Source organism: Oncorhynchus gorbuscha, linkage group LG23 (assembly GCF_021184085.1).
Source record: "Oncorhynchus gorbuscha isolate QuinsamMale2020 ecotype Even-year linkage group LG23, OgorEven_v1.0, whole genome shotgun sequence".
Lineage (NCBI taxonomy): Eukaryota > Metazoa > Chordata > Actinopteri > Salmoniformes > Salmonidae > Oncorhynchus > Oncorhynchus gorbuscha.
Genome location: NC_060195.1, coordinates 30,274,632 through 30,298,482, shown reverse-complemented (window position 1 = coordinate 30,298,482; position 23,851 = coordinate 30,274,632). Strand labels below are relative to the sequence as shown.

Here is a 23,851-nt window from a genome sequence, read left to right as displayed (position 1 = left end):
GAACTCTATTGGTGGGAAGCGACACCATTTTTGCACGAGAAATTACATAATTTGTTGTTTTGTTGATGGAAAACGCTGTTTCAGATGTTGCTCAAGAATCTCCTATAAGTGTTCAATTGGGTTCAGACCTGGTGACAGACACACACACACACACACACACATAAAAACACATGCACAAACACACACGCACAAACACACACCCTTTAAACCCCCTATGTCATGCAGGTGAAAGAGGACCCAAAAGCGACTTGGCGAAAACAGAGTCTTTAATCCAGTAAAGTAAATACAATCAAAAAACACAACATTCACTCGAAATGACGAGGACAAACTGGTGACTCGATCTTGAACAGCAGGTGAACAGCAGGTTGCCTCGGGAAGGCACTTGAACCAAACAGACTCAGACACCTGCTCACCACGCAGCATCTGAGGAAAACACGACACGACAGGGCGATACACAAACACAGCACGGTGAATTCTAGACAAGGAACCGACAGGGCAGAAACGAATAACAAGGAGAGAAATAGGGACTCTAATCAGGGAAAAGGATCGGGAACAGGTGTGGGAAGACTAAATGATGATTAGGGGAATAGGAACAGCTGGGAGCAGGAACGGAACGATAGAGAGAAGAGAGAGCGAGAGAGTGAGAGAGGGAGGGGGAGAGAGAGGGATAGAAAGAGGGAAAGAACCTAATAAGACCAGCAGAGGGAAACGAATAGAATGGGAAGCACAGGGACAAGACAAGATAATAAATGACAAAACATGACAGTACCCCCCACTCACCGAGCGCCTCCTGGCGCACTCGAGGAGGAATCCTGGCGGCAACGGAGGAAATCATCAATGAGTGAACGGTCCAGCACGTCCCGAGACGGAACCCAACTCCTCTCCTCAGGACCGTAACCCTCCCAATCCACTAAGTATTGGTGACCCCGTCCCCGAGAACGCATGTCCATGATCTTATGTACCTTGTAAATAGGTGCGCTCTCGACAAGGATGGGAGGGGGGGAGGGAAGACGAACGGGGTGCGAAGAAAGGGCTTGACACAGGAGACATGGAAGACAGGATGGACGCGACGAAGATGTCGCGGAAGAAGCAGTCGCACAGCGACAGGATTGACGACCTGGGAGACACGGAACGGACCAATGAACCGCGGAGTCAACTTACGAGAAGCTGTCGTAAGAGGAAGGTTGCGAGTGGAAAGCCACACTCTCTGGCCGCAACAATACCTTGGACTCTTAATCCTGCGTTTATTGGCGGCTCTCACAGTCTGTGCCCTGTAACGGCAAAGTGCAGACCTCACCCTCCTCCAGGTGCGCTCACAACGTTGGACAAACGCTTGAGCGGAGGGAACGCTGGACTCGGCAAGCTGGGATGAGAACAGAGGAGGCTGGTAACCCAGACTACTCTGAAACGGAGATAACCCGGTAGCAGACGAAGGAAGCGAATTGTGAGCGTATTCTGCCCAGGGGAGCTGTTCTGCCCAAGACGCAGGGTTTCTGAAAGAAAGGCTGCGTAGTATGCGACCAATCGTCTGATTGGCCCTCTCTGCTTGACCGTTAGACTGGGGATGAAACCCGGAGAGAGACTGACGGACGCACCAATCAAACGACAGAACTCCCTCCAAAACTGTGACGTGAATTGCGGACCTCTGTCTGAAGCGGCGTCTAACGGGAGGCCATGAATTCTGAATACATTCTCGATAATGATTTGTGCCGTCTCCTTAGCGGAAGGAAGTTTAGCGAGGGGAATGAAATGTGCCGCCTTAGAGAACCTATCGACAACCGTAAGAATCACAGTCTTCCCCGCAGACAAAGGCAGACCGGTAATGAAGTCTAGGGCGATGTGAGACCATGGTCGAGAAGGAATGGGGAGCGGTCTGAGACGACCGGCAGGAGGAGAGTTACCCGACTTAGTCTGCGCGCAGTCCGAACAAGCAGCCACGAAACGGCGCGTGTCACGCTCCTGAGTCGGCCACCAAAAGCGCTGGCGAATAGACGCAAGAGTGCCTCGAACACCGGGATGACCAGCTAACTTGGCAGAGTGAGCCCACTGAAGAACAGCCAGACGAGTGGAAACAGGAACGAAAAGGAGGTTACTAGGACAAGCGCGCGGCGACGCAGTGTGCGTGAGTGCTTGCTTAACCTGTCTTTCAATTCCCCAGACTGTTAACCCGACAACACGCCCATAAGGAAGAATCCCCTCGGGATCAGTAGAAGCCACAGAAGAACTAAACAGACGGGATAAGGCATCAGGCTTGGTGTTCTTGCTACCCGGACGGTAAGAAATCACAAACTCGAAACGAGCGAAAAACAACGCCCAACGAGCTTGACGGGCATTAAGTCGTTTGGCAGAACGGATGTACTCAAGGTTCTTATGGTCTGTCCAAACGACAAAAGGAACGGTCGCCCCCTCCAACCACTGTCGCCATTCGCCTAGGGCTAAGCGGATGGCGAGCAGTTCACGGTTACCCACATCATAGTTGCGCTCAGATGGCGACAGGCGATGAGAAAAATAAGCGCAAGGATGAACCTTATCGTCAGACTGGAAGCGCTGGGATAGAATGGCTCCCACGCCTACCTCTGAAGCGTCAACCTCGACAATGAATTGTCTAGTGACGTCAGGAGTAACGAGGATAGGAGCGGACGTAAAACGTTCTTTTAGAAGATCAAAAGCTCCCTGGGCGGAACCGGACCACTTAAAACACGTCTTGACAGAAGTAAGAGCTGTGAGAGGGCAGCAACTTGACCGAAATTACGAATGAAACGCCGATAGAAATTAGCGAAACCTAAAAGCGCTGCAACTCGACACGTGACCTTGGAACGGGCCAATCACTGACAGCTTGGACCTTAGCGGAATCCATCTGAATGCCTTCAGCGGAAATAACGGAACCGAGAAAAGTAACGGAGGAGACATGAAAAGAACACTTCTCAGCCTTTACGTAGAGACAATTCTCTAAAAGGCGCTGTAGAACACGTCGAACGTGCTGAACATGAATCTCGAGTGACGGAGAAAAATCAGGATATCGTCAAGATAGACAAAAACAAAGATGTTCAGCATGTCTCTCAGAACATCATTAACTAATGCCTGAAAAACAGCTGGCGCATTGGCGAGACCAAACGGCAGAACCCGGTACTCAAAATGCCCTAACGGAGTGTTAAACGCCGTTTTCCACTCGTCCCCCTCTCTGATGCGCACGAGATGGTAAGCGTTACGAAGGTCCAACTTAGTAAAGCACCTGGCTCCCTGCAGAATCTCGAAGGCTGATGACATAAGGGGAAGCGGATAACGATTCTTAACCGTTATGTCATTCAGCCCTCGATAATCCACGCAGGGGCGCAGAGTACCGTCCTTCTTCTTAACAAAAAGAACCCCGCCCCGGCCGGAGAGGAAGAAGGCACTATGGTACCGGCGTCAAGAGACACAGACAAATAATCCTCGAGAGCCTTACGTTCGGGAGCCGACAGAGAGTATAGTCTACCCCGAGGAGGAGTGGTCCCCGGAAGGAGATCAATACTACAATCATACGACTGGTGAGGAGGAAGGGAGTTGGCTCGGGACCGACTGAAGACCGTGCGCAGATCATGATATTCCTCCGGCACTCCTGTCAAATCGCCAGGTTCCTCCTGAGAAGTAGGGACAGAAGAAACGGGAGGGATGGCAGACATTAAACACTTCACATGACAAGAAACGTTCCAGGATAGGATAGAATTACTAGACCAATTAATAGAAGGATTATGACATACTAGCCAGGGATGACCCAAAACAACAGGTGTAAACGGTGAACGAAAAATCAAAAAAGAAATAGTCTCACTGTGGTTACCAGATACTGTGAGGGTTAAAGGTAGTGTCTCAAATCTGATACTGGGAAGATGACTACCATCTAAGGCGAACATGGGCGTAGGCTTCTCTAACTCTCTGAAAGGAATGTCATGTTTCCGAACCCATGCTTCGTCCATGAAACAACCCTCAGCCCCAGAGTCTATCAAGGCACTACATGTAGCACCCGAACCGGTCCAGCGTAGATGGACCGACAAAGTAGTACAGGATTTTGATGGAGAGACTTGAGTAGTTGCGCTCACCTGTAGCCCTCCGCTTACAGATGAGCTCTGGCTTTTACTGGACATGAATTAACAAAATGTCCAGCAACTCCGCAATAGAGGCACAGGCGGTTGGTGATCCTCCGTTCCCTCTCCTTAGTCGAGATGCGAATCCCTCCCAGCTGCATGGGCTCAGTCTCTGAGCCAGAGGAGGGAGATGGTTGCGATGCGGAGCAGGGAAACACCGTTGATGCGAGCTCTCTTCCACGAGCCCGGTGACGAAGATCTACCCGTCGTTCTATGCGGATGGCGAGAGCAATCAAAGAGTCCACATCTGAAGGAACCTCCCGGGAGAGAATCTCATCCTTAACCACTGCGTGGAGTCCCTCCAGAAAACGAGCGAGCAGCGCCGGCTCGTTCCACTCACTAGAGGCAGCAAGAGTGCGAAACTCAATAGAATAATCCGTTATGGACCGTTCACCTTGACATAAGGAAGCCAGGGCCCTAGAAGCCTCCCTACCAAAAAACTGAACGGTCAAAAACCCGAATCATCTCCTCTTTAAAGTTCTGGAACTTGTTAGAGCAATCAGCCCTTGCCTCCCAGATAGCTGTGCCCCATTCTCGAGCCCGGCCAGTAAGGAGTGAAATGACGTAAGCAACCCGAGCTCTCTCTCTAGAGTATGTGTTGGGTTGGAGAGAGAACACAATCTCACACTGCGTGAGAAAGGAGCGGCACTCAGTGGGCTGCCCGGAGTAGCAAGGTGGGTTATTAACCCTAGGTTCTGGAGGCTCGGCAGGCCAGGAAGTAACAGGTGGCACGAGACGTAGACTCTGGAACTGTCCAGAGAGGTCGGAAACCTGAGCGGCCAGGTTCTCCACGGCATGGCGAGCAGCAGACAATTCCTGCTCGTGTCTGCCGAGCATGGCTCCTTGGATCTCGACGGCAGTGTAACGAGCGTCTGAAGTCGCTGGGTCCATTCCTTGGTCGGTTCCTTCTGTCATGCAGGTGAAAGAGGACCCAAAAGCGACTTGGCGAAAACAGAGTCTTTAATCCAGTAAAGTAAATACAATCAAAAAACACAACTTTCACTCGAAATGACGAGGACAAACTGGAGACTCGATCTTGAACAGCAGGTGAACAGCAGGTTGCCTCGGGAAGGCACTTGAACCAAACAGACTCAGACACCTGCTCACCACGCAGCATCTGAGGAAAACACGACACGACAGGGCGATACACAAACACAGCACGGTGAATTCTAGACAAGGAACCGACAGGGCAGAAACGAATAACAAGGAGAGAAATAGGGACTCTAATCAGGGAAAAGGATCGGGAACAGGTGTGGGAAGACTAAATGATGATTAGGGGAATAGGAACAGCTGGGAGCAGGAACGGAACGATAGAGAGAAGAGAGAGCGAGAGAGTGAGAGAGGGAGGGGGAGAGAGAGGGATAGAAAGAGGGAAAGAACCTAATAAGACCAGCAGAGGGAAACGAATAGAATGGGAAGCACAGGGACAAGACAAGATAATAAATGACAAAACATGACACCCTATGCTCTTTGAGACCCCTGTTTCAAAGTCACTGAGATCTCTTCTTCTAGCCTCCCACCCTGGACATTCAGCTGTGTCTTGGGAAGACAGATTAACCCAGGATCAAATTCTCACCTGGTATGCCAATAAGGTTAACAAACAAAACACATTTTTTAAATGTCTTATCTTATTATGAAAATAGCTTCGTATCAGGTCAAACTCCTACTAGCATCTACAAAATCTATTGACACAATTAGGGTTTGACTTTGACCTTTGTCCTCTCCCCTCTGGCCTTGAATCGTGAGTTGAGCATGCCCATCTCCAGCTCGTTGTCGTGGCGAAGGTCCTTGACCTTGCAGAGGTGAACAAGGCCGGCCTTGGTGCGGAGGACCAGGTAATACCAGGACTTGGGAGACGGCACCATGTTGAAGGGAGCGGGCAGAGTACGACCCTCGTCAAAGTAGGACATCCACAGCTTGGCACGGGCAAACTTCCACTCTACATCTGCATCTGTCTAGAGGGGACAAACACGCGTGTAGAAATCGACACAAACAAACAAATGGATGCACAAACGTAAACACACGCATATTGGTTGCATCATTGCACAGGCACATGTGATTAACAATATTTCACATTAAATATACTGTACATTGCTTTGGCTAAACATGTCTTAAATTAAAAGGACCCTACTAGGATTATACATTAACATACAAAATTGAATAATTTCTGATGAATTAGTTATTAATAGGACTGACTACTATATGAATGGATTATTAATAGGACTGACCTCTATATGAATCTGTAATTAATATGACTGACTTCTATATGAATAGGACTGGGTTATTAATAGGACTGACCTTTATATCAATAGGAATGAGTTATTATTAGGAGGGACCTCTATATGAATGAGTTATTATTAGGACGGACCTCTATATGAATTATTTAGGCTCAGTGTTTGTTTAGCTGACCTCTATATGGTTATTAACACGACTGACCTCTATATGAATGAGTTATTATTAGGGCGGACCTCTATATGGATGAGTTATTATTAGGGCGGACCTCTATATGGATGAGTTATTATTAGGGCGGACCTCTATATGAATGAGTTATTATTAGGACGGACCTCTATATGAATGAGTTATTAATAGGACTTACCATCTAAATTAATGAGATATTAATAGGACTGAGGTCTGAGATATAAATGAGTTATTAATAGGACTGGCCTCTATATGAATGCGTTATTAATAGGACTGATCTCTATGTGGATGAGTTATTAATAGGATTGACCTTTATATGAATCAGTTATTAAAAATACTGACCTCTATATGAATTATTTATTAAGACAAACCTCTATATGAATGAGTTATTAATAGGACTGACCTCTATATGAATGGGTTATTAATACGACTGACCTCTATATGAATGAGTTATTATTAGGACTGACCGCTGTGAATGAGTTATTAATAAGACTGACCTCAATATGAATGGGTTATTAATAGGTCTGACCATCTAAATGAATGGGTTATTAATATGTCTGACCATCTAAATGAATGGGTTATTAAAAGGTCTGACCTCTATATGAATGGGTTATTAATAAGACTGACCTCTATATGAATGGGTTATTAATATGACTGACCTCTATATGAATGCGTTATTAATAGGACTGACCTCTGAGATATGAATAGGTCATTAATAGGACTGATCTCTATGTGGATGAGTTATTAATAGGATTGACCTTTATATGAATCAGTTATAAAAAATACTGACCTCTATATGAATGATTTATTAAGACAAACCTCTATATGAATGAGTTATTAATAGGACTGACCTCTATATGAATGGGTTATTAATACGACTGACCTCTATATGAATGAGTTAATATTAGGACTGACCGCTGTGAATGAGTTATTAATAAGACTGACCTCAATATGAATGGATTATTAATAGGTCTGACCATCTAAATGAATGGGTTATTAATAGGTCTGACCTCTATATGAATGGGTTATTAATATGACTGACCTCTATATGAATGAGTTATTAATAGGACTGACCTCTGAGATATGAATAGGTCATTAATAGGACTGATCTCTATGTGGATGAGTTATTAATAGGATTGACCTTTATATGAATCAGTTATTAATAGGACTGACCTCTATATGAATGGGTTATTAATACGACTGACCTCTATATGAATGAGTTATTATAAGGACGGACCGCTGTGAATGAGTTATTAATAAGACTGACCTCAATATGAATGGGTTATTAATAGGACTGACCTCTATATGAATGGGTTATTAATATGACTGACCTCTATATGAATGCGTTATTAATAGGACTGACCTCTGAGATATGAATAGGTCATTAATAGGACTGATCTCTATGTGGATGAGTTATTAATAGGATTGACCTTTATATGAATCAGTTATTAAAAATACTGACCTCTATATGAATTATTTATTAAGACAAACCTCTATATGAATGAGTTATTAATAGGACTGACCTCTATATGAATGGGTTATTAATAGGACTGACCTCTATATGAATGGGTTATTAATATGACTGACCTCTATATGAATACGTTATTAATAGGACTGACCTCTGAGATATGAATAGGTCATTAATAGGACTGATCTCTATGTGGATGAGTTATTAATAGGATTGACCTTTATATGAATCAGTTATTAAAAATACTGACCTCTATATGAATTATTTACTAAGACAAACCTCTATATGAATTAGTTATTAATAGGACTGACCTCTATATGAATGGGTTATTAATACGACTGACCTCTATATGAATGAGTTATTATTAGGACTGACCGCTGTGAATGAGTTATTAATAAGACTGACCTCAATATGAATGGGTTATTAATAGGCCTGACCATCTAAATGAATGGGTTATTAATATGTCTGACCATCTAAATGAATGGGTTATTAAAAGGTCTGACCTCTATATGAATGGGTTATTAATTTGACTGACCTCTATATGAATGCGTTATTAATAGGACTGACCTCTGAGATATGAATAGGTCATTAATAGGACTGATCTCTATGTGGATGAGTTATTAATAGGATTGACCTTTATATGAATCAGTTATAAATAGGACTGACCTCTATATGAATGGGTTATTAATACGACTGACCTCTATATGAATGAGTTATTATAAGGAAGGACCGCTGTGAATGAGTTATTAATAAGACTGACCCCAATATGAATGGGTTATTAATAGGACTGACCTCTATATGAATGAGTTATTAAAAATTCTGACCTTTATATGAATGATTTATTAATAAGACCGACGTCTATATGAATGAGTTACTAATAAGAATGACCTTTATATGAATGAGTTACTAATAAGACCGACCTCTATATGAATGAGTTATTAATAGGACTGACCTCTATATGAATGAGTTACTAATAGGACTGACTATTAATAGGACTGACCTCTACATGAATGAGTTATTATTAGGACGGACCTCTATATGAATGAGTTATTAATAGGACTGACCTCTACATGAATGAGTTATTATTAGGACAGACCGCTGTGAATGAGTTTTAAAAAATTTGGACCTTTATATGAATGATTTATTAATAAGACCGACGTCTATATGAATTAGTTATTAATAAGAATCACCTTTATATGAATGAGTTACGAATAAGACCGACCTCTATATGAATGAGTTATTAATAGGACTGACCTCGATCTCCTGGTAGGAGCTGTTGATCATAGCGATGAGCATGTTGAGTAGAACCACCACCATGGTGACGTTATAGACCCCGTAGAGCACATAACCAATGTTCTCTATAAACTTATGGTCATACTTCAGGACCACGGAGATCACCTCCGACAGACCAAAGATGGACCAGAACAGGGTCTTAAAGCTCTCCTCCACCCTGGGGAAGTAAGGAACGAAGGAAGGAAGGACAGACAGACAGACAGACAGACAGACAGACAGACAGACAGACAGACAGACAGACAGACAGACAGACAGACAGACAGACAGACAGACAGACAGACAGACAGACAGACAGACAGACAGACAGACAGACAGACTCTCCAGGTGAGTCTTTAAACCACAGTATGGTGTAATTTATAGAGTTTATGAGCTGGCACTGATGAAATAGTTCCAACACATTATACCCCCACCAGGACATTATCCCCCCCACCAGGACATTATCCCCCACCAAGACATTATCCCCCCACCAAGACATTATCCCCCCACCAAGACATTATCCCCCCACCAAGACATTATCCCCCCACCAAGACATTATCCCCCACCAAGACATTATCCCCCACCAAGACATTATCCCCCCCAAGAAATTTACCCCCCCGCCAATTCTACTGTCACATTTTAGAACAGATCACTAAGAGGATTTTGCTGCAATTTATAAGCTCAGAATTGAAGCTGAGTCCAGTCCAGCCCAGTCCAGTTCAATCCAGTCCTGTTTTTAGCCACAGTGCTGTCATGTTTTGTCATTTATTATCATGTCTTGTCCCTGTGCTTCCTTCTATTCGTTTCCCTCTGCTGGTCTTATTAGGTTCTTTCCCTCTTTCTATCCCTCTCTCTCCCCCTCCCTCTCTCACTCTCCCGCTCTCTCTTCTCTCTATCGTTCCGTTCCTGCTCCCAGCTGTTCCTATTCCCCTAATCAATCATTTAGTCTTCCCACACCTGTTCCCGATCCTTTTCCCTGATTAGAGTCCCTATTTCTCTCCTTGTTATTCATTTCTGCCCTGTCGGTTCCTTGTCTTGAATTCACCGTGCTGTGTTTGTGTATCGCCCTGTCGAGTCGTGTTTTCCTCAGATGCTGCGTGGTGAGCAGGTGTCTGAGTCTGTCTGGTTCAAGTGCCTTCCCGAGGCAACCTGCTGTTCACCTGCTGTTCAAGATCGAGTCTCCAGTTTGTCCTCGTCATTTCGAGTGAAAGTTGTGTTTTTTGATTGTATTTACTTTACTGGATTAAAGACTCTGTTTTCGCCAAGTCGCTTTTGGGTCCTCTTTCACCTGCATGACAGAAGGAACCGACCAAGGAATGGACCCAGCGACTTCAGACGCTCGTTACACTGCCGTCGAGATCCAAGGAGCCATGCTCGGCAGACACGAGCAGGAATTGTCTGCTGCTCGCCATGCCGTGGAGAACCTGGCCGCTCAGGTTTCCGACCTCTCTGGACAGTTCCAGAGTCTACGTCTCGTGCCACCTGTTACTTCCTGGCCTGCCGAGCCTCCAGAACCTAGGGTTAATAACCCACCTTGCTACTCCGGGCAGCCCACTGAGTGCCGCTCCTTTCTCACGCAGTGTGAGATTGTGTTCTCTCTCCAACCCAACACATACTCTAGAGAGAGAGCTCGGGTTGCTTACGTCATTTCACTCCTTACTGGCCGGGCTCGAGAATGGGGCACAGCTATCTGGGAGGCAAGGGCTGATTGCTCTAACAAGTTCCAGAACTTTAAAGAGGAGATGATTCGGGTTTTTGACCGTTCAGTTTTTGGTAGGGAGGCTTCTAGGGCCCTGGCTTCCTTATGCCAAGGTGAACGGTCCATAACGGATTATTCTATTGAGTTTCGCACTCTTGCTGCCTCTAGTGAGTGGAACGAGCCGGCGCTGCTCGCTCGTTTTCTGGAGGGACTCCACACAGTGGTTAAGGATGAGATTCTCTCCCGGGAGGTTCCTTCTGATGTGGACTCTTTGATTGCTCTCGCCATCCGCATAGAACGACGGGTAGATCTTCGTCACCGGGCTCGTGGAAGAGAGCTCGCATCAACGGTGTTTCCCTGCTCCGCATCGCAACCATCTCCCTCCTCTGGCTCAGAGACTGAGCCCATGCAGCTGGGAGGGATTCGCATCTCGACTAAGGAGAGGGAACGGAGGATCACCAACCGCCTGTGCCTCTATTGCGGAGTTGCTGGACATTTTGTTAATTCATGTCCAGTAAAGCCAGAGCTCATCTGTAAGCGGAGGGCTACAGGTGAGCGCAACTACTCAAGTCTCTCCATCAAGATCCTGTACTACTTTGTCGGTCCATCTACGCTGGACCGGTTCGGGTGCTACATGTAGTGCCTTGATAGACTCTGGGGCTGAGGGTTGTTTCATGGACGAAGCATGGGTTCGGAAACATGACATTCCTTTCAGAGAGTTAGAGAAGCCTACGCCCATGTTCGCCTTAGATGGTAGTCATCTTCCCAGTATCAGATTTGAGACACTACCTTTAACCCTCACAGTATCTGGTAACCACAGTGAGACTATTTATTTTTTGATTTTCCGTTCACCGTTTACACCTGTTGTTTTGGGTCATCCCTGGCTAGTATGTCATAATCCTTCTATTAATTGGTCTAGTAATTCTATCCTATCCTGGAACGTTTCTTGTCATGTGAAGTGTTTAATGTCTGCCATCCCTCCCGTTTCTTCTGTCCCTACTTCTCAGGAGGAACCTGGCGATTTGACAGGAGTGCCGGAGGAATATCATGATCTGCGCACGGTCTTCAGTCGGTCCCGAGCCAACTCCCTTCCTCCTCACCGGTCGTATGATTGTAGTATTGATCTCCTTCCGGGGACCACTCCTCCTCGGGGTAGACTATACTCTCTGTCGGCTCCCGAACGTAAGGCTCTCGAGGATTATTTGTCTGTGTCTCTTGACGCCGGTACCATAGTGCCTTCTTCCTCTCCGGCCGGGGCGGGGTTCTTTTTGTTAAGAAGAAGGACGGTACTCTGCGCCCCTGCGTGGATTATCGAGGGCTGAATGACATAACGGTTAAGAATCGTTATCCGCTTCCCCTTATGTCATCAGCCTTCGAGATTCTGCAGGGAGCCAGGTGCTTTACTAAGTTGGACCTTCGTAACGCTTACCATCTCGTGCGCATCAGAGAGGGGGACGAGTGGAAAACGGCGTTTAACACTCCGTTAGGGCATTTTGAGTACCGGGTTCTGCCGTTCGGTCTCGCCAATGCGCCAGCTGTTTTTCAGGCATTAGTTAATGATGTTCTGAGAGACATGCTGAACATCTTTGTTTTTGTCTATCTTGACGATATCCTGATTTTTTCTCCGTCACTTGAGATTCATGTTCAGCACGTTCGACGTGTTCTACAGCGCCTTTTAGAGAATTGTCTCTACGTAAAGGCTGAGAAGTGCTCTTTTCATGTCTCCTCCGTTACTTTTCTCGGTTCCGTTATTTCCGCTGAAGGCATTCAGATGGATTCCGCTAAGGTCCAAGCTGTCAGTGATTGGCCCGTTCCAAGGTCACGTGTCGAGTTGCAGCGCTTTTAGGTTTCGCTAATTTCTATCGGCGTTTCATTCGTAATTTCGGTCAAGTTGCTGCCCCTCTCACAGCTCTTACTTCTGTCAAGACGTGTTTTAAGTGGTCCGGTTCCGCCCAGGGAGCTTTTGATCTTCTAAAAGAACGTTTTACGTCCGCTCCTATCCTCGTTACTCCTGACGTCACTAGACAATTCATTGTCGAGGTTGACGCTTCAGAGGTAGGCGTGGGAGCCATTCTATCCCAGCGCTCCCAGTCTGACGATAAGGTTCATCCTTGCGCTTATTTTTCTCATCGCCTGTCGCCATCTGAGCGCAACTATGATGTGGGTAACCGTGAACTGCTCGCCATCCGCTTAGCCCTAGGCGAATGGCGACAGTGGTTGGAGGGGGCGACCGTTCCTTTTGTCGTTTGGACAGACCATAAGAACCTTGAGTACATCCGTTCTGCCAAACGACTTAATGCCCGTCAAGCTCGTTGGGCGTTGTTTTTCGCTCGTTTCGAGTTTGTGATTTCTTACCGTCCGGGTAGCAAGAACACCAAGCCTGATGCCTTATCCCGTCTGTTTAGTTCTTCTGTGGCTTCTACTGATCCCGAGGGGATTCTTCCTTATGGGCGTGTTGTCGGGTTAACAGTCTGGGGAATTGAAAGACAGGTTAAGCAAGCACTCACGCACACTGCGTCGCCGCGCGCTTGTCCTAGTAACCTCCTTTTCGTTCCTGTTTCCACTCGTCTGGCTGTTCTTCAGTGGGCTCACTCTGCCAAGTTAGCTGGTCATCCCGGTGTTCGAGGCACTCTTGCGTCTATTCGCCAGCGCTTTTGGTGGCCGACTCAGGAGCGTGACACGCGCCGTTTCGTGGCTGCTTGTTCGGACTGCGCGCAGACTAAGTCGGGTAACTCTCCTCCTGCCGGTCGTCTCAGACCGCTCCCCATTCCTTCTCGACCATGGTCTCACATCGCCCTAGACTTCATTACCGGTCTGCCTTTGTCTGCGGGGAAGACTGTGATTCTTACGGTTGTCGATAGGTTCTCTAAGGCGGCACATTTCATTCCCCTCGCTAAACTTCCTTCCGCTAAGGAGACGGCACAAATCATTATCGAGAATGTATTCAGAATTCATGGCCTCCCGTTAGACGCCGTTTCAGACAGAGGTCCGCAATTCACGTCACAGTTTTGGAGGGAGTTCTGTCGTTTGATTGGTGCGTCCGTCAGTCTCTCTTCCGGGTTTCATCCCCAGTCTAACGGTCAAGCAGAGAGGGCCAATCAGACGATTGGTCGCATACTACGCAGCCTTTCTTTCAGAAACCCTGCGTCTTGGGCAGAACAGCTCCCCTGGGCAGAATACGCTCACAATTCGCTTCCTTCGTCTGCTACCGGGTTATCTCCGTTTCAGAGTAGTCTGGGTTACCAGCCTCCTCTGTTCTCATCCCAGCTTGCCGAGTCCAGCGTTCCCTCCGCTCAAGCGTTTGTCCAACGTTGTGAGCGCACCTGGAGGAGGGTGAGGTCTGCACTTTGCCGTTACAGGGCACAGACTGTGAGAGCCGCCAATAAACGCAGGATTAAGAGTCCAAGGTATTGTTGCGGCCAGAGAGTGTGGCTTTCCACTCGCAACCTTCCTCTTACGACAGCTTCTCGTAAGTTGACTCCGCGGTTCATTGGTCCGTTCCGTGTCTCCCAGGTCGTCAATCCTGTCGCTGTGCGACTGCTTCTTCCGCGACATCTTCGTCGCGTCCATCCTGTCTTCCATGTCTCCTGTGTTAAGCCCTTTCTTCGCACCCCGTTCGTCTTCCCTCCCCCTCCCGTCCTTGTCGAGAGCGCACCTATTTACAAGGTACATAAGATCATGGACATGCGTTCTCGGGGACGGGGTCACCAATACTTAGTGGATTGGGAGGGTTACGGTCCTGAGGAGAGGAGTTGGGTTCCGTCTCGGGACGTGCTGGACCGTTCGCTCATTGATGATTTCCTCCGTTGCCGCCAGGATTCCTCCTCGAGTGCGCCAGGAGGCGCTCGGTGAGTGGGGGGGTACTGTCATGTTTTGTCATTTATTATCATGTCTTGTCCCTGTGCTTCCTTCTATTCGTTTCCCTCTGCTGGTCTTATTAGGTTCTTTCCCTCTTTCTATCCCTCTCTCTCCCCCTCCCTCTCTCACTCTCCCGCTCTCTCTTCTCTCTATTGTTCCGTTCCTGCTCCCAGCTGTTCCTATTCCCCTAATCAATCATTTAGTCTTCCCACACCTGTTCCGATCCTTTTCCCTGATTAGAGTCCCTATTTCTCTCCTTGTTATTCGTTTCTGCCCTGTCGGTTCCTTGTCTTGAATTCACCGTGCTGTGTTTGTGTATCGCCCTGTCGAGTCGTGTTTTCCTCAGATGCTGCGTGGTGAGCAGGTGTCTGAGTCTGTCTGGTTCAAGTGCCTTCCCGAGGCAACCTGCTGTTCACCTGCTGTTCAAGATCGAGTCTCCAGTTTGTCCTCGTCATTTCGAGTGAAAGTTGTGTTTTTTGATTGTATTTACTTTACTGGATTAAAGACTCTGTTTTCGCCAAGTCGCTTTTGGGTCCTCTTTCACCTGCATGACAAGTGCTCTAGCTAATTTTCTGGTTGAGGGGCTTTTGAATAAGCAAAACAAACAGTGAGCCTAAAGAACACAAACATTTGGCCTCAGTTCTGTAAATACATATTCAATCAGTGGCAGAGCTGGAGGAAGGGAGAAAAGGGAGGAGAAATGATGACAGAAATCCTGTGTGTGTCCTTTCCACTTTCAAAGCTGCGAGCACACACAAATCCACACACCCTCGGCAGTGAAGTTTACTGGTATCGCCTCAGAGTGAACTTCTCATCTTCCCGAGAAGACCGGAAAACACTTCTTAACTTCAAAGAACTCTCTCTTTCTCTCTCTCTCTCTCTCTCTCTCTCTCTCTCTCTCTCTCTCTCTCTCTCTCTCTCTCTCTCTCTCTCTCTCTCTCTCTCTCTCTCTCTCTCTCTCTCTCTCTCTCTCTGTTTGTGTGTTCTTTAGTCCCATGATATGCAATAACTCTGTAGTTATAAAACTAAACGTCAAGCCAAACATCTCTCATCACATAGCAATATGTCCAGTATCATCTCAGTATACTGCAGGAACCAGTACGTACACGACATTATCTCTCTAGAAGGACAGTTTTCTCATGTAGAACAGAATTCATATCACCATATGACAGGCCATGCATTGATCCCTGTCCTCTGACCCAGGGGTCACATGACAAACGTCCTTACGAAGGCGTGATACTCGACCCATCACTAATGTCCTTGTCAATACACACAACACCATTCCTGCTCCCAGCTGTTCCTCATTCTCCTAACGACCTTGTTTACTCTTTCACACCTGTCCCCTATTTTGCCCTCTGATTAAGTCTCTATTTCTCTCTCTGTTTCTGCTTCTGTCCTTGTTGGATTCTTGTTTGCTGTTTGCTTTGCTTTTGTTCCGTCCAGTTGTATTCTGCCTCGTCATCAGATACTACGTGTGAGCTGGTGTCTCTATCCTCTACGGCCCACGCCTACCCGAAGGGACCTGCAGTCTGTTGCCGCTAGCCCTGCAACTCTCCTCAACAACTAGAAGGGGGACTCTCCTGTTAAACTAGAAGATTTGTGTTTTCCCTGTTTGGACTTCCCCTGTAATGATTGAGGATTTATGTTTTCCCTGTTTGGACATTAAAAGACTCTATTTCCGTTATATCGCTTTTGGGTCCTCACTCAGCTGCATAACAGAAGAATCCGACCAAGAATGGACCCAGCGATTTCGGATTCTCTCTACTCAGCCGTCGAGTTCCAGGGAGCGATGCTAGGCAGACACGAACAGGAATTGTCTGCTGCTCGACATGCTGTTGAGACCCTGGCTGCCCAAGTCTCCGGCCTCTCGGAGGATATTCACAATCTCCGCCTCGATCCACCGGTTACCTCCTGGGCTTCCGGGTCTCCGGAGCCCAGAATTAATAACCCACCGTGTTACTCTGGGGAGCCCACTGAATGTCGCTCGTTCCTTACCCAGTGTGATATTGTGTTCTCTCTCCAGCCCAACACGTACTCCAGGGGTACTGCTCGTATCGCCTACGTCATATCTCTCCTTACTGGACGGGCTCGTGAGTGGGGCACGGTTATCTGGGAGGCAAGGGCTGAGTGTACTAACCAGTATCAGAACTTTGAGGAGATGATACGGGTTTTTGATCGTTCTGTTTTTGGGAAAGAAGCTTCCTGGGCCCTGTCTTCCCTATGTCAAGGTAATCGATCCATAACGGATTACTCTATAGAGTTTCGCACTCTTGCTGCCTCCAGTGACTGGAACGAGCCGGCGTTGCTCGCTTGTTTTCTGGAGGGTCTCCACGCTGAGGTTAAGGATGAGATTCTCTCCCGGGAGGTTCCTTCCAGCGTGGATTCTTTGATTGAACTCGCCATTCGCATAGAACGACGGGTAGATCTTCGTCACTGAGCTCATGGAAGAGAGCTCGCGTTAACAGTGTCCCCCCTCTCCGCATCTCTACCATCTCCCCCCACTGGCTCAGGTGTTGAGCCCATGCAGCTGGGGGGTATTCGCATCTCGACTAAGGAGAGGGAACGGAGAATCACCAACCGCCTCTGTCTCTATTGCGGTTCCGCTGGTCATTTTGTCATTTCATGTCCAGTAAAAGGCCAGAGCTCATCAGTAAGCGGAGGGCTACTGGCGAGCGCTACTACTCTGGTCTCTCCGTCAAGTTCCTGTACTACCTTGTCGGTCCATCTACGCTGGACCGGTTCGGCAGCTTCCTGCAGTGCATTAATAGACTCTGGGGCGGAGGGCTGTTTTATGGACGAAGCCTGGGCTCGGGAACATGACATTCCTCTCAGGCAGTTAGGGGAGCCCACGGCTATGTTCGCCTTGGATGGTAGTCCTCTCCCCAGGATTCAGCGTGAAACGCTACCTTTAACCCTCACTGTCTCTGGTAATCATAGTGAAACCATTTATTTTTTGATTTTTTTGTTCACCTTTTACACCTGTTGTTTTGGGCCATCCCTGGCTAGTGTGTCATAATCCTTCTATTAATTGGTCTAGTAATTCTATCCTCTCCTGGAACGTCTCTTGTCATGTTAAGTGTTTAGTGTCTGCTATTCCTCCTGTTTCTTCTGCCCCCTCTTCACAGGAGGAGCCTGGTGATTTGACAGGGGTGCCGGAGGAATATCATGATCTGCGCACGGTCTTCAGTCGGTCCAGGGCCACCTCCCTTCCTCCTCACCGGTTGTATGATTGTTGTATTGATCTCCTTCCGGGTACTACTCCCCCACGGGGTAGACTAGACTCTCTGTCGGCTACCGAACGTAAGGCTCTCGAAGATTATTTGTCTGTAGCTCTCAACACCGGTACCGTGGTCCCTTCCTCCTCTCCCGCCGAAGCGGGGTTCTTTTTTGTTAAGGAAGAGGACGGGACCCTGTGCCCCTGCGTGGATTATCGAGGGCTGAATGACATAACGGTTAAGAATCGTTATCCGCTTCCCCTTATGTTTTCAGTTTTCGAGATTCTGCAGGGAGCCAGGTTCTTTACTAAGTTGGACCTTCGTAACGCTTACCATCTCGTGCGCATCAGGGAGGGGGACGAGTGGAAAACGGTGTTTAACACTCCGTTAGGGCATTTTGAATACCGGGTTCTGCCGTTCGGTCTCGCTAATGCTCCAGCTGTCATTCAGGCATTAGTGAATGATGTACATACGTAGAATGTATGCACACATGACTGTAAGTCGCTTTGGATAAAAGCGTCTGCTAAATGGCATATATTATTATTATTATTATTACTGAGTGACATGCTGAACATCTTTGTTTTTGTTTACCTTGACGAGATCCTGATTTTTTCACCGTCACTCCAGATTCATGTTCAGCACGTTCGACGTGTCCTCCAGCGCCTTTTAGAGAATTGTCTTTATGTGAAGGCTGAGAAGTGCGCTTTTCATGTCTCCTCCGTCACTTTTCTCGGTTCTGTTATTTCCGCTGAAGGCATTCAGATGGATTCCGCTAGGGTCCATGCTGTCAGCGATTGGCCCGTCCCTAAGTCACGTGTCGAACTGCAGCGCTTTCTCGGTTTCGCGAATTTCTATCGGCATTTCATTCGTAATTTCGGTCGAGTGGCTGGTAACTCTCTTCCTGCTTCTGCTCCTGGCCTTGCTGTGTCTAAGTCTGTCCCCAGACACCGCATCTCTCCTGGTCCTGCTCCTGGCCTTGCTGTGTCTCAGTCTGTCCCCAGCCACCGCATCTCTCCTGCCCTTGCTGTGTCTCAGTCTGTCCCCTGCCACCGCATCTTTCCTGCCCTTGCTGTGTCTCAGTCTGTCCCCAGCCACCGCATCTCTCCTGGTCCTGCTCCTGCACTTGCTGTGTCTCAGTCTGTCCACAGCCACCGCCTCTCTCCTGTTCCTGGTCTTAGCCTTGCTGTGTCTCAGTCTGTCCCTAGTTGTTACTCTCCTGGCCTGTTTGGTCCTGATTGCTCAAACTCTTACAGTTCTCTACCCGTGTCTCATTTTTATAATAGTAATTGCACTAGATTCCCTCTTCATCGTTTCCCGTTACGGTCCTGAGGAGAGGAGTTGGGTTCCATCTCGGGACGTGCTGGACCGTTCGCTGATCGATGATTTCCTCCGTTGCCGCCAGGTTTCCTCCTCGAGTGCGCCAGGAGGCGCTCGGTGAGTGGGGGGGTACTGTCATGTATTGTATTGTCATGTCTTGTCCCTGTGCTTTCTCTTCTCTTCGTTTCCCCCTGCTGGTCTTATTAGGTTTCTTCCTCTCTCTCTATTCCTCTCTCTCTCTCTATCGTTCTGTTCCTCATTCTCCTAACGACCTCGTTTACTCTTTCACACCTGTCCCCTATTTTGCCCTCTGATTAAGTCTCTATTTCTCTCTCTGTTTCTGCTTCTGTCCTTGTCGGATTCTTGTTTGCTGTTTGCTTTGCTTTTGTTCCGTCCAGTTGTATTCTGCCTCGTCATCAGATACTACGTGTGAGCTGGTGTCTCTATCCTCTACGGCCCGCGCCTACCCGAAGGGACCTGCAGTCTGTTGCCGCTAGCCCTGCAACTCTCCTCAACAACTAGAAGGGGGACTCTCCTGTTAAACTAGAGGATTTGTGTTTTCCCTGTTTGGACATTAAAAGACTCTGTTTCCGTTATATCGCTTTTGGGTCCTCACTCAGCTGCATAACAATATTATTAGACAGGGAAAGGGATATAAATGGACTGGCATATTATTAGGCAGGGAAAGGGATATAAATGGACTGGCATATTATTAGGTAGGGAAAGGGATAGAAATGGACTGGCATATTATTAGACAGGGAAAGGGATAGAAATGGACTGGCATATTATTAGGCAGGGAAAGGGATAGAAATGGACTGGCATATTATTAGGCAGGGAAAGGGATAGAAATGGACTGGCATATTATTAGACAGGGAAAGGGATAGAAATGGACTGGCATATTATTAGACAGGGAAAGGGATAGAAATGGACTGGCATATTATTAGGTAGGGAAAGGGATAGAAATGGACTGGCATATTATTAGGTAGGGAAAGGGATAGAAATGGAGCATATTATTAGGTAGGGAAAGGGATAGAAATGGACTGGCATATTATTAGGTAGGGAAAGGGATAGAAATGGACTGGCATATTATTAGGTAGGGAAATGGATAGAAATGGACTGGCATATTATTAGGCAGGGAAAGGGATAGAAATGGACTGGCATATTATTAGGTAGAGAAAGGGATAGAAATGGACTGGCATATTATTAGACAGGGAAATGGATAGAAATGGACTGGCATATTATTAGGTAGGGAAAGGGATAGAAATGGACTGGCATATTATTAGACAGGGAAATGGATAGAAATGGACTGGCATATTATTAGGTAGGGAAAGGGATAGAAATGGACTGACATATTATTAGACAGGGAAAGGGATAGAAATGGACTGACATATTATTAGACAGGGAAAGGGATAGAAATGGACTGGCATATTATTAGGCAGGGAAAGGGATAGAAATGGACTGGCATATTATTAGACAGGGAAATGGATAGAAATGGACTGGCATATTATTAGGTAGGGAAAGGGATAGAAATGGACTGGCATATTATTAGACAGGGAAATGGATAGAAATGGACTGGCATATTATTAGACAGGGAAATTGATAGAAATGGACTGGCATATTATTAGGTAGGGAAAGGGATAGAAATGGACTGACATATTATTAGACAGGGAAAGGGATAGAAATGGACTGACATATTATTAGACAGGGAAAGGGATAGAAATGGACTGGCATATTATTAGACAGGGAAAGGGATAGAAATGGACTGGCATATTATTAGGTAGGGAAAGGGATAGAAATGGACTGGCATATTATTAGGCAGGGAAAGGGATAGAAATGGACTGGCATATTATTAGGTAGAGAAAGGGATAGAAATGGACTGGCATATTATTAGGCAGGGAAAGGGATATAAATGGACTGGCATATTATTAGGTAGGGAAAGGGATAGAAATGGACTGGCATATTATTAGACAGGGAAAGGGATAGAAATGGACTGGCATATTATTAGGCAGGGAAAGGGATAGAAATGGACTGGCATATTATTAGGCAGGGAAAGGGATAGAAATGGACTGGCATATTATTAGACAGGGAAAGGGATAGAAATGGACTGGCATATTATTAGACAGGGAAAGGGATAGAAATGGACTGGCATATTATTAGGTAGGGAAAGGGATAGAAATGGACTGGCATATTATTAGGTAGGGAAAGGGATAGAAATGGACTGGCATATTATTAGGTAGGGAAAGGGATAGAAATGGACTGGCATATTATTAGGTAGGGAAAGGGATAGAAATGGACTGGCATATTATTAGGTAGGGAAATGGATAGAAATGGACTGGCATATTATTAGGCAGGGAAAGGGATAGAAATGGACTGGCATATTATTAGGTAGAGAAAGGGATAGAAATGGACTGGCATATTATTAGACAGGGAAATGGATAGAAATGGACTGGCATATTATTAGGTAGGGAAAGGGATAGAAATGGACTGGCATATTATTAGACAGGGAAATGGATAGAAATGGACTGGCATATTATTAGGTAGGGAAAGGGATAGAAATGGACTGACATATTATTAGACAGGGAAAGGGATAGAAATGGACTGACATATTATTAGACAGGGAAAGGGATAGAAATGGACTGGCATATTATTAGGCAGGGAAAGGGATAGAAATGGACTGGCATATTATTAGACAGGGAAATGGATAGAAATGGACTGGCATATTATTAGGTAGGGAAAGGGATAGAAATGGACTGGCATATTATTAGACAGGGAAATGGATAGAAATGGACTGGCATATTATTAGACAGGGAAATTGATAGAAATGGACTGGCATATTATTAGGTAGGGAAAGGGATAGAAATGGACTGACATATTATTAGACAGGGAAAGGGATAGAAATGGACTGACATATTATTAGACAGGGAAAGGGATAGAAATGGACTGGCATATTATTAGACAGGGAAAGGGATAGAAATGGACTGGCATATTATTAGGTAGGGAAAGGGATAGAAATGGACTGGCATATTATTAGGCAGGGAAAGGGATAGAAATGGACTGGCATATTATTAGGTAGAGAAAGGGATAGAAATGGACTGGCATATTATTAGACAGGGAAAGAGAGAAATGAACTGGCATATTATTAGACAGGGAAAGAGATAGAAATGGACTGGCATATTATTAGACAGGGAAATGGATAGAAATGGACTGGCATATTATTAGGTAGGGAAAGGGATAGAAATGGACTGACATATTATTAGACAGGGAAAGGGATAGAAATGGACTGACATATTATTAGACAGGGAAAGGGATAGAAATGGATTGACACATTATTAGGTAGAGAAAGGGATAGAAATGGACTGGCATATTATTAGACAGGGAAAGGGATAGAAATGGACTGGCATATTATTAGGTAGAGAAAGGGATAGAAATGGACTGGCATATTATTAGACAGGGAAAGGGATAGAAATGGACTGGCATATTATTAGGCAGGGAAAGGGATAGAAATGGACTGACATATTATTAGGCAGGGAAATGGATAGAAATGGATTGACACATTATTAGGTAGGGAAAGGGATAGAAATGGATTGACATATTATTAGGTAGGGAAAGGGATAGAAATGGATTGACATATTATTAGGTAGGGAAAGGGATAGAAATGGACTGGCATATTATTAGGTAGGGAAAGGGATAGAAATGGACTGGCATATTATTAGGTAGGGAAAGGGATAGAAATGGATTGACATATTATTAGGTAGGGAAAGGGATAGAAATGGACTGGCATATTATTAGGTAGGGAAAGGGATAGAAATGGATTGACATATTATTAGGTAGGGAAAGGGATAGAAATGGACTGGCATATTATTAGGTAGGGAAAGGGATAGAAATGGATTGACATATTATTAGGTAGGGAAAGGGATAGAAATGGATTGACATATTATTAGGTAGGGAAAGGGATAGAAATGGACTGACATATTATTAGGCAGGGAAATGGATAGAAATGGATTGACACATTATTAGGTAGGGAAAGGGATAGAAATGGATTGACATATTATTAGGTAGGGAAAGGGATAGAAATGGATTGACATATTATTAGGTAGGGAAAGGGATAGAAATGGATTGACATATTATTAGGTAGGGAAAGGGATAGAAATGGACTGACATATTATTAGGCAGGGAAATGGATAGAAATGGATTGACACATTATTAGGTAGGGAAAGGGATAGAAATGGATTGACATATTATTAGGTAGGGAAAGGGATAGAAATGGATTGACATATTATTAGGTAGGGAAAGGGATAGAAATGGACTGGCATATTATTAGGCAGGGAAAGGGATAGAAATGGACTGGCATATTATTAGGTAGGGAAATGGATAGAAATGGATTGACATATTATTAGGTAGGGAAATGGATAGAAATGGATTGACACATTATTAGGCAGGGAAATGGATAGAAATGGATTGACACATTATTAGGTAGGGAAATGGA

The 23,851-nt window shown here is 45.9% G+C and overlaps 1 protein-coding gene across 1 annotated transcript in view; it reads right to left on the bottom strand.

Moving 5' to 3' along the window:
* LOC124010656 (short transient receptor potential channel 7-like) overlaps window positions 1-23,851 on the bottom strand; it is a 56,580-nt gene that overhangs the window by 10,596 nt on the left and 22,133 nt on the right. Inside the window, exons 5-6 of the mRNA XM_046323323.1 lie at window positions 9,262-9,457; window positions 5,834-6,076 (exon numbers count right to left, since the gene is read on the bottom strand). Coding sequence (XP_046179279.1) covers window positions 5,834-6,076; window positions 9,262-9,457 — 439 coding nt within the window. The remainder of the gene's footprint in view (window positions 1-5,833; window positions 6,077-9,261; window positions 9,458-23,851) is intronic.